This window comes from Thermobia domestica, chromosome 3 (assembly GCF_964235325.1).
Source record: "Thermobia domestica chromosome 3, izTheDome1.hap1.1, whole genome shotgun sequence".
Lineage (NCBI taxonomy): Eukaryota > Metazoa > Arthropoda > Insecta > Zygentoma > Lepismatidae > Thermobia > Thermobia domestica.
This window is the reverse complement of record NC_137456.1, coordinates 95,200,908-95,218,788: the sequence shown is the minus strand read 5'-3', so window position 1 is coordinate 95,218,788 and position 17,881 is coordinate 95,200,908. Positions and strand designations below refer to the sequence as shown.

The following is a 17,881-nucleotide window of genomic DNA, read 5'->3' as shown; positions in this document are numbered from 1 at the left end:
CACAAACTGATCTGCACAGGTAGTGGGAAGTTTAAATTCGTTTTTATGTAAGTCTAATCATCTCTCAGATTAACTTCACATTACGTTCGTCTCCATGCGCATCGAAGAAGCGCTTTGTAACAGAACGTCTTTTATCTTTAAAAATAAGGCATGTTCTGCAATTGTGCAAAGAAAGACCGGATAACTTTACAATACACGCTCCAGCAGCGCATCGATGAGTAGGGCCACTTTAAAAGGACATACTGGTAGTAGAGTAGAGTAAGACAGGGTTAAGTAGGGTAGGAACGGGTTAGCTTAAGGTCAGGGAAGTATTGATCCATTTTCATAAAATTAATAGTGTGTAATTCCTCGTTTCCAAATGAGTATACAAGTTGGTGCGGATATTGTAATGTTAACCCGAAACACCTACTAATTCTTGCTGTGCGGTCACTACAAGCTACTATTGCAACTAATCTGTATCGCGGAGGACGAACCAGGAAAGCTTATGCGGTACGGTACGGTGAAGGTCAGTATCCGCAAAAGTCTGTTTGAAAATTTGCTAATAAGACACTATGTTCTTCGTGTCTATCAGACCAACAGGACTGGTGTGTGCCTTTGGTTCACGTGGTCCTGGGTTTGATACCCGTACAGCAGAAAAATTAATTTTTGAATCATTCACGTCTATTAATTATTAATCTCCTTTAGCGTAAGGACATAAACATGGCACGTTAAAGTGAAAAATTCAATTTCACTTTTACCAACTGAAGCGAGCAATGAACAGTTACCTCCATCTTTCAACTCAATGTAATGTAACACCTTTGAAGCGCACATTGCGAAATTTATAGGCCAATGTTTAGTTTAGGAAAGCCAGTCTTTTTTTCGAACAGTATTAATATTATAAGCTTTTTCATACACCTTTGCGCCCTTCAAAAACAAACCGCGTAACTCGATTCGTATCACTCCGCGCACGAGTATTCAGCGATTGGTGCACGAGAAAATGCTTCATAGTGTCCTGGGTCTATATTTATATGCTACTTTAAAGATTCAGGGGAGACAAAATTCATCTTGGTAATTTATCAGAAGCCCATGTCATTTTACTTTCAATCTACTGCTCTTCAGTTTTTCTTAATTTGTTAGCTCGAGGTTTTCTATAAACTTTTTAGTCTATTAGTTGACAACATTTATACACTGCTGTCTGCATTGTTTACAAGGGCTGCAAAGCTTCGTGAAAATGCGAATAGGTTTGGTACCTTTTAATTAGCACTACCTTGATCAAAACAAACCAATTTATATACGCCTGAATTAAACTTGCGCCCAATATTGGCTTCCGCGTAGGAGTTGAGGTACCGGTAGGTAACATTAATTTCCAGGATTGAAATGATCGGTAACCTACACGTAATTAATGGGAAAAAAAAATATCCGACTTTATATTACATCATTCCCCTATAGGTGCGGGGACACGGTTGCTCAACAGTATAGCGCTTACCTCTGATGTACGGGGCCCCTGGTTCGAACACTGTCCAAGTACATTTGAGTGGACAACATCGGGATCATTTCACATTTCATTTCACCAATTCTTACATTACCATCGTCCGTCTCTTTTAGCCTAAAGGGCATAGGGCATGGGACGTTAAACTGAAAGATTTCTTCTTTTTTGCCTCTATAATTGCAAACTTAATGAAATATAGAGGGAAAAAATGCATGACTGGAACTTAATTCGAACTGCGGTATCCAGTTCCCTGAATCTTGAAGTGTGCGCTGAAGAGTGATATAATATACGGATATTAAGAGAGCGGGCTGGGTAGCGTAATGGTGAGCGCATCAATACAGTTAGCCGAATGCCCGGGTAATTTATTAGTTGGCAGTCGCGGAATGTGTGAAAGAAAATACATTTACAAAGTGATCGCATACATCATAATTTCTCAGCGACTGAAGAAAGTGTGAACAGTCATTCATCACACATAGGCACTGCGATATAACCAAACGTACTGGGGCAATAATTCATCTACATTCATAGCTTATACATAATAAATTTAGTAAATTCATCTATGACGTTAGTAAACTGATACAGCAACTGTACAAATACTTTAAAATTTACTTGAATCAATATTCATAGCAAGCATAAAACAACTTCACGCCTCTTGTTTACTATGTGGAATGCACTACATCAACGGTTAAATACGTGAAATTATACTCAGTTATTTCTTAAGATTTCCAAAGCAATTCTTAACATTACCAAAGCAATCAAGTTGAGAAAATCATTTGTGTAATGAACCACAACAAACCGTTTTCCACACACCTATCCACCGAGTACAGGCCTGGATGTTACATGTGTTGAAGCAGTTTTCGTACCGATTATTCAGATTTGATAATCGAAGGGATCTTTCCAACCGTTGCAATGTACACGCCGAAATGAATTAAACAGCATTTATTCTATTCCAATATTTACTAAATTAATTTTTAACGTTCATTTCAGTTAAGAACATTAGGACTTTTTAAATGAAGTCACACAAAGATCAATTCAAAAGAATGCTAACATTGATGGTGACATTGGTTTCAAGTACTTACTTTCAAAAGCCTGCAGAAACATCTCATGATCTGCTTGAAGCTGGTCCATCCGCATATTCTTCGAAGCATCTGCTTCTTTCTCCCTTTTCTTAGGCGGCATCTTCTATATCAAAAAATACTAACCCGAACAAAACAAATTAACTCCTCAATCCCGCGAACGACTATACATAAAACTCCGTATTTCCCACCCTCTAGTGGCAGTTCATACAAACTACAAACTGCGAACAACTGACAGACGAAACCGCTCTGATATTTTAACTGAAAGAACAAATGTTCTGTATCAAACGTAAACACGACGTGACATCCCTTTCGATATTACGATGCATTTCACTGATCAACTTACTGTAATTCAACTTAGACAGTATCAGGAGCGTCATTTAAAGAAGATCAGAAGAAATTACCCTAACTGAGTTTGTGATTCCTGTTTTAATTACTAGCGTAATAATGAAAAAAGCGAAAATTTACTGATACTGGTGCCCAATTTGAAATGATGTTCTTGGGACAGAGTACAAATTACTATAGAAGAGGAGAGATTACTCTCTGTGGAAGAGCATACCTACTCTAAAATTATTAAGATTTATTCCTAAAACTGCGTGAATATGTGGAAGATAAAATCATGGTGCGACACAAATGAATTATCATTTCAAGTAAATTTTCTCAATGCATACAAATCTGTAAAACTCAATGAATTGTACGGCACTTGTATGCAGAGCCATAGCTAGGGGGATAAGCGGGGTCGTCGCCCCGGGCGCTCACAGCAATGGGCGCCAAACGAGCAAGAAGAAAGAAAAAGTGTTGGAAATTAGTAAACGTTGCGTCGCTTCGTAAAGGTATTGGCGCCGTATTAAATCAATATTGTTATCGGTTTGCAAAAATAAATATATTTGGTAAAAATGTTCTTGTTCGCTTCGCTCGCAACCCAAACGTTTCAAAGGAGCCGCGGTGGCTCAGTGGTAGAACGTTCACCTCTGGTGCTTGGGGTCCCGGGTTTGATCCCAGCCCCCGCTAAGTGAAATTTGTAGTGGACAAACACCGTATGCGTGGGTTTTCTCGGGGTTCTCCCGTTTCCTCCCACTTTCTTCATTCCACCATTTCATTTATTACTCATCATCACCGTCTCCTTTAGCCTAACCGGCATAACCGTCGGACGTAAAACTCTAAGATTTCATTTTTTTTTCAAACGTTTCAACAACGATCACAACAAGTTTTTACTTATTACTTAAAAAATGTTATATGATTTCTTAATGACGATGACAAGGTGCCGAGTAATGACTTACAGTGTACACAGGAGTGTTTTCAAAATCAGAAACGGCCAATCTGAAATACGTGCTCGGTGCTTCCTTTGACGATGATGAGTTTGCTTAGTTAGTCACGCTTTTCTATCCAATCGGATTAATCACGGCGGTGAGAATGAAGAAATGAAAATGAGAGGACTGGAGACACACGCAAGCTGATGTTTGCGCGGGAATATTAACACATTCGAGTCTCAGCACGTCACATAGTCGTGATATTTTTCTTAAGAGACCCACACACGGTCCATGGTTTGCGCAAACATCTGTTTGCGCAAACACTCGGCCACACACGATACAACTGTTTGCACAAACTTCAGTTCAATTTTGAGTTTAATCGCGTAAGCATGTCCACTGAAGCAGCTTGTTTAGCGATAGTAATTGCTTGTGCTTTGGAAGCGGAAATACCCGCGAAACCAAAAAGAAAGAAGAGGGTGTGGATGAAAGAGTGGTTGATTATGATACATACATTGGCAACATTATTCACAATGTAAATGTACTATTCCAGCAAACTCAAGAATTTTGACTATGCATCCTAGAAGTATATATAGCAACTAAATTACTTACATGTTAACTTTTCCAGTGAAAATGCTAAACACTTGTCTTCAACACTACTTTCACTATCATCTATGTCAGTTAATATTTCGTCTTTGTCTGAATCTGACTCTTGTAAATTTATTTTTATGGGTTCCAAAAACTGTAAACACAAAAAATAATTCTTCGAGCTTGACTTCGTAGCACTTGAAAGAAAAAGAAAAAAAGGAAGACAGAAAGTAAAACTTCTGCTGTACTCGGTTTGCTTATGATTCCTAAGCAACTCGATATGCTCGAGTTTGTTTTGGGTTACGATAATTTATGACACCATTCAGACGCCTGATGCTTTTGATTCCCTTATAGAGGAGAAAAGAGGGTGTTAAAAGTCGCACATAAGGCAGTGGAACGTGAAAGAAAAAAGGAACAAAACATACTGCGTTCCTTCTGTCGAATAACAAAGGGTCTATCTTGAAGTAAATTTCAAAACAAATTACAAACTTCCCATGCTTTATTCTTACGATGATGGCAAAGATTGCAAAGGTATTTAGCCACGGGGGAAAAGGGGGCTCTGTCTTTCCGAACTATTTCCAGCTCCAAAATGAGGTTCGTCTGGTATATGTTTAATAAACTTATTTAACAGTTAATGCAAATGAAGGACTTTATAATAAAATATGATTTTTTTAAAAAAAAAATCAATCATCATCAATACGGTTTCTATACCTAATTGAATCAACTAAAATTAATCATATGCTTTATATTCTCATTTCCCTAACTGGGTACACTGTGAACTCACTACTATATTATTGCATAATAATATCGGAGTTAATATTTTTTCGTTTTTTTTTTTCCTCTTTAGAATTTTAACCTACATAAACACAAAGTCAGATAAACAGACTGCTATAAACAGCATTTATTTTCTTATTAATAGATTATTGATTCATCTTTTACACTCTGGTTTTTAACTTCAGTAGTGTCACGATCCGTCTTTTGATAAGGAAGCATTGTGAAAATATAATATGCGCATAGTATGTATGTATGTATGGTAAGTTAAAATCCTTTCATGTTGTGAAAGAGGTAATTTGTTCTGCTTTTAATATGTGAAAAGCTTGCCTCCCCCTGAAAGTAATCTTCTCCTAGAACAACTTGCTGGCTACACCGCTGATTATCCTGTAATAAAAGTTGTGAGTTCTATTTGAAAATCGAAACAAAATCCACTGGAAATTAGACGCGGGACTCAACGCTCGTTTTACTAATTGTTTTATATGGAAACCTTTCAAAGCGTCTATCATGACAACCAGTTGACATAGAAAGATGTAGTTTTCACGTATTTGTTCGTAATTATTTTCTCTACTTGGTAAAGTGAGCAGTTAATGTGCTAGTACAATATTTCTAAGTAGCGCCTGTGATATTGTCAAGATTCGCAGTAGCGCGAGAAGACAGCGTGCATAACTGCTTGTCGCGAACTGTCAACACCGCTCAATGCCAATTGGACGCCGTGTGAAGCCAACACAAGGCCATGTCGTTTCTCATCTGAAATCTGGAGTAACTTCTCATATGCCACATTTTTCAAATTCCTGTTTTTATAATCTTCACTCTTTACCTTCCACAGTTTAGGTAAATTTCGATAAAGGTCAATAAATTCTCGCCAGAATTTTTGATTCCTATTCATTGACGCCATAGCGCAAGAAATAAGCGTCTGTACACTAGGCTTCCTACTCGGAAATAAAGCTCGTGTTTGCACAAACATGCCCATACACGGTCCACGTGTTTGCGCAAACATCATGTTCGTGTAAACAATTTTCGAACGAGTTCGATGTGGAAAATGTTTGCACAAACGTTTGCGCAAACAGTTCATACATCGCCACACACGGTCAAACTGTTTGCACAAACAGCCTTGTTTGCGCAAACCATGGACCGTGAGTGGGCCTCTTTATCCTCGGTGGACGGATCACGTCTCCCCGACGTGATGAAATTTTCGTTAATATGAACATTGGATGGCTATTCGTAGACGACTTTCGACTTCTCATATATAGGCTACAGTGCGATTCTTTTAGTACTTGTAAAAAAAAGGGAAAAAAAATCCAGGTGTCAGTCCATCCGGTGCAAAGCGACTTAGAGCGATAACAATTGGCATACGTTTCTCGCGTCTTTATATGCATTTTGCCTCAAAATGGGAGATTTATCTATCTATCTATATATATATATCAGTGGTGCCCACCCCCCTTATGTCCATGACGCACCCCCCTATTGTCTATCCGTAGGTGTTCTTCCATGAAAAAATCTTTTCGATTAATTTTTACACCCCCTCAAACATATTTATATAATTTTAACCCCCCCAAATATTTCAATGACGCACTTTGCGTCATAGCCCCCCTCTGTGGGCACCCCTGTATATATAGAACATGCTTGATAAGTTTGCTGTTGATTCTGGATCTGAAATTGAGGATTCAAATATTGACCCAGATTATGTTGCCGGCTTTTCTATAGCGGGGAAGTTGTTTTTTTTTTTCTTCTACCTTGTAATGACTGACCAATAAGGATGACTGTAACATAAACATTTATGTGAGTGGGTGGGAAATATCTCTTTGTAATATTTTCTTAGGTGTAATAATCGTATTTATTTATTTATTTATTTATTTATATTCTTATACATTTTCTGGCAATGGTAGCACGACAGAAGATCGAATGCGAAAAGGGTGACTCCAGGCGAAAAATAAAAATAGTTGGTCTTGCACTATATTTTTACTTTATACTTATACCTTTCTGCCATTTCAAAGTATCTAATGTTTGTATTGTTGGTTCGTAACACTTGAAGGACTGTAATGCGCCAAGAAAGTTCATTATGTGCATACTTATAATCAATCATATTGCTTGTCGGACATTTTTCATAACTGAAAAAGGTCCATTTATTAAAAATATATATATAAAGGTACATAAAAATAAGAAAACAGATTGATAATGTTGTATTCTGTAGTAACCACTAAGTTCATATTTCAAGAAAATAAATATTTCATTGCTCTAACGTTTTTACACTATTTTTTGTAAAGAATCGAAAAGTGTCGCAAAACCCGCTGACTTGAGGCAAAAAACATCGCAGGAATGGGCTCCGACTCGAATGTGTTAAAAATGAAGGTAAATAAGGAGAATAATAACATTTTCGAACTTGAAGCAGTTGTAGAATTGCGGCTTAAGGAGTCAGAATTTAACCCAACAAATTTCGTCTTTTTCAAAGATTGATCGCCACCAGTGACTTTTAAAAACTCCATTGACATATCAAAGTTTTCCAATTTGAAAGAATTTATTAGGATCATTTCTCTATCAACTACTTGTATGGCCTTGACTCTTTTGTGTGTATTTGTAGTGGTGCTATTCAGCCGGTTCGGGCGAACCGGTTGTTAAAGAAATTCGAGTTCGCAGAACCGTTTGTTATACCGAGATAAACCTACATACACATGAGCAAGCCAGGTGTGAAAGAAAGAAGCCAAACAAAGTATGTGTTTAAACCTGACAGAACCCATTTTCAGAATTTGAAAATTAAACCATGCACATCGTTGTTCAGTATTGTTCTCATAAAATTTTCGTTTGTTCAGGATTTATAAACAATTTATATCAAAAACAAAATGGGCAGTAGCAACTTTACGTAGCAGAACCCATTTTCGGCAATCGAAAATAAATCACGCAGATAAAATTTTTGTATCTTTTGTATTTCTATTAGCATAGCAAGTGTGTACATTGCCAATTTCAGAGCTTGAAGAATTCAAAATTTTCCCAGTCAAAAACAATTCACCTATTTGAAGAACATTATTTTGTTCTGCATATACGAGAAGATTAATGGAGGGCGAGGGGAACGATAAATTTTATATTAAGTGTCTTTGCTTTTAGAAATTCTTACAGCTGCAGGGTTAAAAGTGCGACGTCTCAGAAGAAGGTATAGACGTTTATTCCTTAATTTCAAATGCTCAGATGTCAAGAACGAGAATTGGAATCATATGAGTGAAGTAGTAAGTATTATTTATATTTGAAACTCATACATACCATTATTAACAATTGTCGATCCATTGCTGGATGAAGGTCTTTTAAATACTTTTTGACAACCATCTATCTTGGATAATTCGTTTCCAAGATATTCAAAGTGGAACGTAATTTCGTCACACCGTTTGTATGCTGTGTAGATCGCTACATGTCACAAGAGAATTCTATCTATCTATCTATCTATACGTCTACTATATATATATATATATATATATATATATATATATATATATATATATATAAGGTAAACGCGCCTGAATTCGACATACCTGTGCTTAAATGTTGTGAAATAGGGATGGTATCGAGACGGACTTTTATATACCGAGACGAGACCGTGGTCAGTCTCGTCTCGAATATTGACAGCTATTTTGCCTTTACTGAAAATTTGTTTCGTTGCTGTGTGAGATAATATGAGAACGGTTCACTGATGTGCAGTGGCGTATTTAGGGGTAGGTGTCGGGCTCAAGCCCCTTCCGAAGTAAATTTGTGATTATTTTCTCGCATTGCAATTACAACACAAATGTTTCTTACCCGTTCCTCAAGCTTCTCCCGAAACAAAATCCACTGCTGTTGTATATGATCTTCTCTCTCTCTCTCTCTCATATATATATATATATATTGGCGCGGATCCAGGATATGATCAAGGGCGGGGATAAACCATACTTTGTCTCTTTATCCACTGGAAAGCAGGATTGAAGTTCATTTTATTCAGTATATATATATATATATATATATATTTTTTTTTTTCTATATATATATATATATATATATATATATATATATATACACTGTATATTTATACACTGTACACTATTATATTCAGTGTAGATATATATATAATTCAAATGCCGAAAATTTGTACCATGTTGTGTGAAATATTGAAGAGAAAATTATTCTAAATACTCTGCAATACCACTAGATAAACAAACAGTGTTGCCAACGAAAAATAAAGTTGTATTTTCTCAAATTGCACTATGTAAGGTATTACCTATTGCTAATTTAGATATTAATAAAACCACAATATCACATACATTATTCAGTCTAACAAAGAACAATATAGTATCACCAACATCAACATTTTGGAGATCTCTAATAACTCAAATGGCATATGCGGTGCAATGCGCATCATTTGTATCTTAGCGTCAAATACTATGATCATGGTATAATGTATTTCGAATGAATGAAGGATCAAAGTAACAAAAAATGAAAAATTTAACTTTTTCTAAAGACTTCACTTCGAAAACGTGCTGACATACCAGATACCACGTCTCATCATGTAGATGCTTCCAAAAGACTTAAGTGATCAGAATGTCATTTACAACAATATTGTTATTTCAAACCGTTTCAGAGATACCAAACACATGGATTGTTGTACTGCTTAAAATAACCTATTTGTGTTAAACTTTGTAATGATTATTGCTTTAGTTTGCTTCTGTAACATTACAACAATAGTTTTTAGCGGTTTTAATTACAAGTCGCAGTTCCATTATTTTAAGTAGTGTTGCCAACTTAAATAAATTGCTAAATATTATTATAAATATAGTCAGTAGCGTAAGCAGGAATTTATTTCGGGAGGGGTCCAAACTCAATATTAGGGTATTTTATATTAAAATTCCTAAGATTGCCCCTAAAATTAGGCTAAATTTATACAAAAGTGGAAATTTCGGGGGGTCCGGACCCCCAGGACCCACCCCCTACGAACGTCCCTGAATATAATGCAAATAACGTAGCTAAACTGCAAAATATTTTAAAATTAGTCGTAATTTGGTTTATGGTGCAAGAATGTTTTTCGTAGTCTTTATACTGTTAATGTTAAAGTCAAAGTTTTGGTTCCAGTAATACATGTAAATGCAAATTGTAACTGAAATTGAATGTAACTGGTAACTTTTCAGTAACCCTAGTGTTCCCCTAACCCTTAATCGTGATGTACACAAAATCATGGTTAAGAAAAAGTTCTAATTACACCCTAGTTACATTTCACTTGTTTTAGCTTGACCACCGACCACCTCAAACTCGACCCATACCATAGCTGTATGCAGTTATTGAAGGACTTACAGTTAGTAGTACACATTGTGTTGATGTTTAGTTCGGTTTGTTTTAGTTTAATGTCCCACGATTATGCTAGGGCGTCTAAAGTACACGTGGAGCTAATGATTATAATGGAATCCGAACCACTTCGGTCGTTCAACTGTACTCCTACCGGAAATCGAATTCGGGACAAAGCGAACCGAAGTCAAGCGTGCTAGCCACTAGACCAAATGGAGCCCTCACATCGGGTTGATTTAAATCATTGTGTCAGATTCGAAGATCAAAAACTAGCGTGTCTGTGCTCCAAAAGTACCGGATTTGAACTATTTGTAGGACAAATATATACAGTAGAAATGAATTATTTGACAACTAATGGCTGGTACTAATGAAATTATTTTTAATATGTGGACTGGAAAATGTGCTGGACATATTGCAAGAAATTATGATCGATGAACAAAAACAATTCTAGATAGGATACCACGAGATAAAAACAGCCTAGAAAACGTTCTTGTACAAGAAGGTTTGACGAAATCAAGAACAACTGGGGAGTAACCTGAGAAAGAATTGCTCAAGATAAATAGTTGTAGAGAAGACTTGGAAAGACCTTCATCCAGCAGTGGGTTGATAATGGTTGATTATAATTATGGTTATGATTTTACTACATCTGGACCAGAGATAAACTAAACCAAGTTATAATTTCATAATTTTACAGGAGAAGCGAAAAACCATTTCCTTAAGTAGTAAGACCTATAGTACTGTTTTTCAAACTATACTACGAAGAGGTACATCATACCATAGTTCAAAGTCAAGAATGAAGGCAAAAAATAAGAAGCGGAAACGACAGACTATAAGATAATAATACTTCAACAATTTTAATTTCACACTATATATTTCGAGACTTTTGAGACGAGACCGAGACTTGGCCTTCGAGACCGAGACGTGACTTTTGACTCGAGACGAGATCGAGACCGCTACTTATCAACCGAGACGAGACCGAGACTGTATAAAGTCTCGTCTCGATACCATCCCTATTGTGAAATCAGCGTAAGATGTCATCCCTGCAATCGTGCATAGAAATGGAAACATTATGGGAGTGTCTTTTCTCGTGTCAAAAGCGCGGTTACAGTAGATGAGTCATGTGTATGCTCACCAGAGGTGAACACTCTACCATTGAGCCACCGCGGCCCCTCTGGCACGTGAGAGTGCAGCCAGTCCAAAACCGATGTCTTGAACACTTCACTGTCGTTGAGACGCTCTGATGTAAGCCAGTTTTTCAGTCGAAGGAAAGAAATCGCTGAGGGCAAGGTCGGGGCTGTAAGGGGGATGATTGAATAATTCCCATCGAAATCTTTGAATGTTCGAGCAGTTTTATGTAGGCCATCGTTATCATCGATCAGAAAAATTTCAGAGCTTTTCATTTCTCTCGGCCGAATTTGGGTGCCACGTCGCAGATTATATTGTGTTTGGTTATACACATCTGCTGCAATTGTTCGTCCTAGTTCCAAGAATCTCAAGAATCACACTCTTTTGGTTCCACAACACGGTTGCCATGATTTTGTGAACTGGTTGTGTTTGTTAGAATTTCTTCGCTATAGGAGAACCAATGCTGCCATTGCATTGACTGCTGCTTCGACTCTCCAGTAGTGTACGATGCCCAGGTTTCACCCTTTCCACTATGTGAGAAAAGAGGTCATCTCCATCCTCTCCCCAGTGGGCAAAAGAACCATATGCTCATCGCCATGAAGATTTGAACCAAGGATGTTATACAATAGAGGATCTGCTCATACGTATCTTCATCATATGAAATCAATGAAGCCAAAAAAAAAAAAAAAAAAAAACGAGCATCGTATGAGCCGGCACGTCTGATTGGCTACTCTCATTTCCGCCATGATTGCTGGCTCGAAACGTTGCGATCTTAGTGACGCGGAGTGGAAAGAGTAGGTGTGGCGAAGCTGTGACGTATGGCTTCACGATTTTGTTGTATGTGCAGATCCTCTATTTTATAACATCCTTGATTTGAACGCTTTTTCCGAAACTCTGCACCATTCCCTTTCTTTCGCTCATTACTGTTGGTTCGTAAATAACACGCAAATCCCCTATGAATATCAGCTGCATTCTGTCCTTTGGCGTTCAGAAATCGTATGACAGATCTAACTTCACATTTGGCGGGATTTTGTATTAATGAAGCCATTTCACCTTACTGCTCCTTGCACGTACACAACTCTATTCGGACGATCTTATCTCTGTTGCAAGCTCAGAATACTACAGCATCCTCCTGCACATGCTCAACTTAATCAGTGTTAGCAACCCGTGTAAAAAAAATATTGGCTGTTTTTTGACGTGTCTTGTACTAATTTTTCGTTACCTTGCTTATGCCCCAAATATGAATTAAAAATAACTTTATTTCACTTTTCAAAATATCGACTTTCAGTCTGTTGTGGAACTAGAAAACTTCACATTTAGTACAACATTCAGTATTTGATTATCATAGTTTGTTCCATTAAATAACGAATTATAAGTGACTCACTCGTCAACGCCCATGGATTCTATAAGTAAAATAGTGACATTTGGGTAGAAAGCAAGGGATGAAGGCTGATTTCTTAAAATGCATATCCTAAAGAAAAATACAGTAAATTCATTTTTTTCTTAGGAATACACAGTATCTCAGAAATCACCGAAGTTAGAGAGATAAAATTTTGGCATATAAACTCTTTATAAATAACTTAAGATTGTTCCAGCGTTATTGAAAATGAAATTCCGCTTGTAAAGGGGGAAAAAGAGGCTTTATTTATTTATTTATTTTTTTACAATATTTAAATTTCCTACTTGTATTCAGAAAAAAAAGTGAGGATTCTTGGATAGTCCTTAGTTGGATGTATGGAATTCAGTATGTCAACTTTTAATTAAAAATATGGGAGTACGTGTTTCAGCGTTTCTAAAACTCCCGCATCTAATTTCTATTATATTGAAATGTCCGATTCTTTATTCAGAAGGGGTCGCGGTGGCTCGGTGGTAGAGCGTTCATCTCTGGTGCATGGGGTCCTTGATTCGATTCCAGCTTTCACCAAGTGAACCTTGTGGTGGACAAACACCGTGTGCATGGATTTTCTCCGTATCCTTTTACTTTATATCACCATTTCATTCATTTCTCATCATCATCGCCTCCTTTAGGCTAGTCGGCATAACCATGGGACGTAAAACTTAAATATTTCATTTTTTCTTTACTCAGAAAAAGGTCAATATGTAACTCACTTAAAAACAAATGAAAAATGAAATGAAATTATTGTTTTACGTCCTACGCTTATGCCGGATAGGCTAAAGGAGACTATGATGACGAGAAATGAATGAAATTGATGATGGAAACATTCATAAGTCCTAAACGGCATAAGTCCTAAAAAATATAGGCACTGGACTTAAATTTTAGGACTTGTACGGTTTAGGACTATAGTACTCGCGTCGAATCATGAGTCTTGGCCTCTAAACCAATCATAGCAATATTTTGCTTGAGCTCTGACATATCGGAAAACTTCGATACAATTCGTGGAGCCGCTTCCCGAGTGCACACTTGAGGAAACGTCAACCAACAATGTTGCCAAACTTTGAAGACATAGTAAATGAGTATTTTAAAAAGGCATTTAAAATTTACCAATAATAACACTGCACAACAATAACCACTGTAACAATTATTCTAAAACAGTAACAATAACACGTATAGTAACGAAAACAACGCAAGAAAAAACAATTCACAAAACGGAACTTGGCGCCAATCCGACAACACTGTACTCTAGAGGGATGTCTTATGTGTAGCCACTTGGGCCGGGAGCCCCGCGAACAGAATGACATGTATTAATTACATGTGTTAGGAGCAAAATTTAGTTATAGGGACCACATCACAATTGTTTGCTCTGAGTTCTAATATGCTGATTAAAAGGCACTGGAGACTAGATTAGACTGGAAAGTAGAGTAGACGGCACTAGCGCGGGGCCCGATTGAGAGCACCCGCCGGCCCTGATGGCAGATCTAGAAGGTAAAAACTGGGAGGGTCAGCCAGAATCCAGACTATGATAGGTATATCATGAGTTTACTATAAACTTTTAAAAAAATATAAATAATACCTTAAATTATTTTTGTCACTCAAAAACTTGGGAATGCCTAGGTCCTCCCGGGCCTGGGCTGGATCCGCCACTGTTTGCTGAGTTCTCAGATTCATTCGTTGTTGATTTAAACTTTCAAGCTCTTCATTTATATATAGGTCACAAGTTCTGCAGTTGTTGCTTGGTTTCTTGCTATTATCACAATCATTTGCTTTGGTTTTTGGTATTATGCAGTTGTTGCTTGGTTTCTTGCTATGATCACAATGAAATGAAATGAAATGAAATCTCTAAGCTTAACGTCCCACGGTTATGCCGGTTAGGCTAAAGGAGACGGTGATAATGAGAGATGAGTGAAATGGTGGAATGAAGAAAGTGGGAGGAAACGGGAGAACCCCGAGAAAACCCACGAGCACGGTGTTTGTCCACCACAAAGTCCACACAGCGCGAGCTGGGAACGAACCAGGGACCCCAAGCACCGGAGGTGAACGCTCTACCACTGAGCCACCGCGCCCCCTATGATCACAATGATTTGCTTTGGTTTTTGATAAGTTTCAACACAGTTTTAACTTGAAAGTTCAGTTACGCCGGAAGAATAATATGCTTCATTAACCCTTAGGGGATCCGGGGTTTTTGGGGTATTTTTTAGACTTTCAGTCAAGCAGCTACTGCATCGTCACTATTTATCCTAGGATCATAGTTCATACCTCATTCTGTTCCGAATGGAGCTGGCTTTCAAATGGTACCACTTGCATGCTCATACCATATACCAGGAGAGGGAAAAATAATGCCAAAGGGAAAATTTCGGGGATTTTTTTTTCACACCTTGGGCCCCTCTGGAACGAGCCTGTGTGAACATAGAGATCTCAAAAAAATCTGATAAATAATACAGACTCTGACCTGTACTGTGGATAACCACAGCGAACGTACTTAGCAATTCAAAAGAGACGGCCGGAACCAGTCAACAAAAAGGGCGTTACATACCACGCTCACAATGCCAGGCAGCATACATCTTTAACGACCCGTCAGCAATTGACAGAACCTGGCTTTGGTATTTTCATACACCGCAGACTGGCATTTGTTTCGGTCTCTACAGAACTCTCTGAACGTTGTTAACTTAGTTTTAAGAGACCTGTAAAAACCACGTGTCATAATTTCTTGAAAAGAAACAACAGAAATTCTGTAGCAACAGGATTATAATGTTGCAGAGAAAATGGCAGGAAGTTAGCCTATCAAACAAAAATAGTTAGTTATACTGTATATGAGTTTAGCTTAACGTAGAATCTCAACCACATGAGCTCCCGCCAGGAATCGAACCCCGGTCTTTCACACCAAAGGAGCACACACAATTTACATAGCCGCGGCATCAATTGAGAGAACTTATCAAAAAAAAAAAAAAAAGTTCATATGTGGTTTCATAATGTTATTTTTTAATTATAAATGTCTTCTTAATTTTGACTTCCAAAGGCTCACTGCATTTTAGGCAACCTGATATATATTTAAATATATATGACCAAATTTTAACTTTTTTGATTGATTGATTGATTAATTAATTGTGATTTGTTGTCTCTTTCTAGCATCAATTGTAGACCTATATAAGAGATGACTTGTTTGGAAGTGCAATACGAAACAGCACTCGAGTTTAAATTTCAGTTGAGCAAGTTTCCCTCGGCACAGCAACCAGTATCATACAATAAGTTATAATAGGAACAATATAAGAAGATAACTTTGAGGATTGATTTTTATTACCAATCAGAGTATAATAAGTTGGTTAATTGGAGTTTACTCTTTGTTTCAGCAGCGAGCCAATATGAGTTGTGGACCCAAAAGTCAATGTAGGATTCAAATCACATGAGCTTCTACCGAGAATCAAACCTTGGTTTTCCGCACTCGAGAGAATAATAATAGAATAGTTAAGATACTTAATACTTTCTTTCTAGCTATAACAATTTACATTTAGAGTTTGTAAAATGTCGTTTCCTAATCGAATATGGAAACGAGTTTCAAAAATTAGAAAACATTAAGAGGATGGGCTTGGTTTATTTTTATAACATATGATCTCAAGCAATGTTTCTTTCAGAAAAAAATCCGGGGTACACTTAGTATTCGGGGGGGCACATATTATTTTCACACGGTACTATTCTATTTATTATCATATTACACTGATCACCAGTTGAATTAGAGACACCTACCTAATAACTTGCAGCACCATTTTTCGCTCTGATAACGGCGGCTATCCGCCGCGGCATGGGAGCTCCTTCGTGGCTAAGCGTTTAGCGTACGCGCCTTTGGCGTGGGAGACCCGAGTTCGATTCCTGACGGGAGCTCATGTGGTTCGTATTCCAAGTTAATCATATAACCTCACTGCTAAAAGGGACGCTAAACTAAAATCAACTCACTCCAGCACAAGCGCCGCGCCTGAAGTGTTGTTGTGGTATCTCAATCCATATCTGCTGCAAAGTCTCCCACAGAGCCCTCAAGTTGGTCGGAAGAGAGTTCACAGCCCAAAGGCGTCGTTCCATGGCGTCCCAGATGTGTTCGATGGGATTGATGTCCAGTGACAGTGATGGCCAGGGAAGTGGTGATAGACCAGAGGAACGTTCATCAAACCAGTCTGTGCTATCCTACAGCTGTGGGCCGGCATATTGTCCTGTTGAAAGATACGGTCATAATCCGAATATTGCAGTCGAGCAAATGACAGGACATGGTCATCCATAAGATCGCGGCAGCGTTGACCTGTGAGGAACCGTGTCATACGTGTTAGGGAACCCATTTCAGTCCACGTAAACATGTCCCAGATGAGAATACCACCACCACCGGCTGTACAGTTCCCTGCAGGCATGAAGGATCCATTGCCTCGTGCGATTGGCAACGCACCCGTACCCGTCCATTGGCATGTATCAATTTGAAACATGACTCATCTGTCAAGGCAACCTTTTTACACATTTCCACGGTCCAGTGGCGGTGTTGCTTTGTTCATGCTAGAAGTTGTTTCCTGTGCTGTGTGATTAGAAGGAGTACTCGCGTGGGTCAATGACTTCTGTACTCCATGGCAAGTAGGTGGTTGTGGATTTTGAGGTTGCTTACACTTCGTTGTTGTCTTGCATTGAATCTCTCCCCGATTTGACGCACCGTGGCCCGTCTATCAGCTGTAACGATGCGGGTCAGTCGGTTCCTATCCCTGTCGTCGACACGCCCCTGACCGCGGCAGTTCGCCCGTGCGGGTGCGGATTTATTGGAAAACAGGTACTCACGATACACCCTTGAAACAGTTGCTTTTGAAAATCGCAGTGTCACAGCCACTTCCAAAATAAAACCACCTAGTCGTCTGACCCCTACGATTTGACTACGGCCAAATGC

At 38.1% G+C, this 17,881-nt stretch overlaps 1 protein-coding gene across 1 annotated transcript in view; it reads right to left on the bottom strand.

The window, feature by feature from the left end:
* Su(z)12 (Polycomb protein Su(z)12) overlaps nucleotides 1-2,761 on the bottom strand; it is a 92,344-nt gene extending 89,583 nt beyond the window's left edge. The window contains exon 1 of the mRNA XM_081751309.1: nucleotides 2,548-2,761. Coding sequence (XP_081607435.1) covers nucleotides 2,548-2,647 — 100 coding nt within the window. The 5' untranslated portion in view covers nucleotides 2,648-2,761. The remainder of the gene's footprint in view (nucleotides 1-2,547) is intronic.
* Between the last annotated feature and the right edge of the window lie 15,120 nt (nucleotides 2,762-17,881).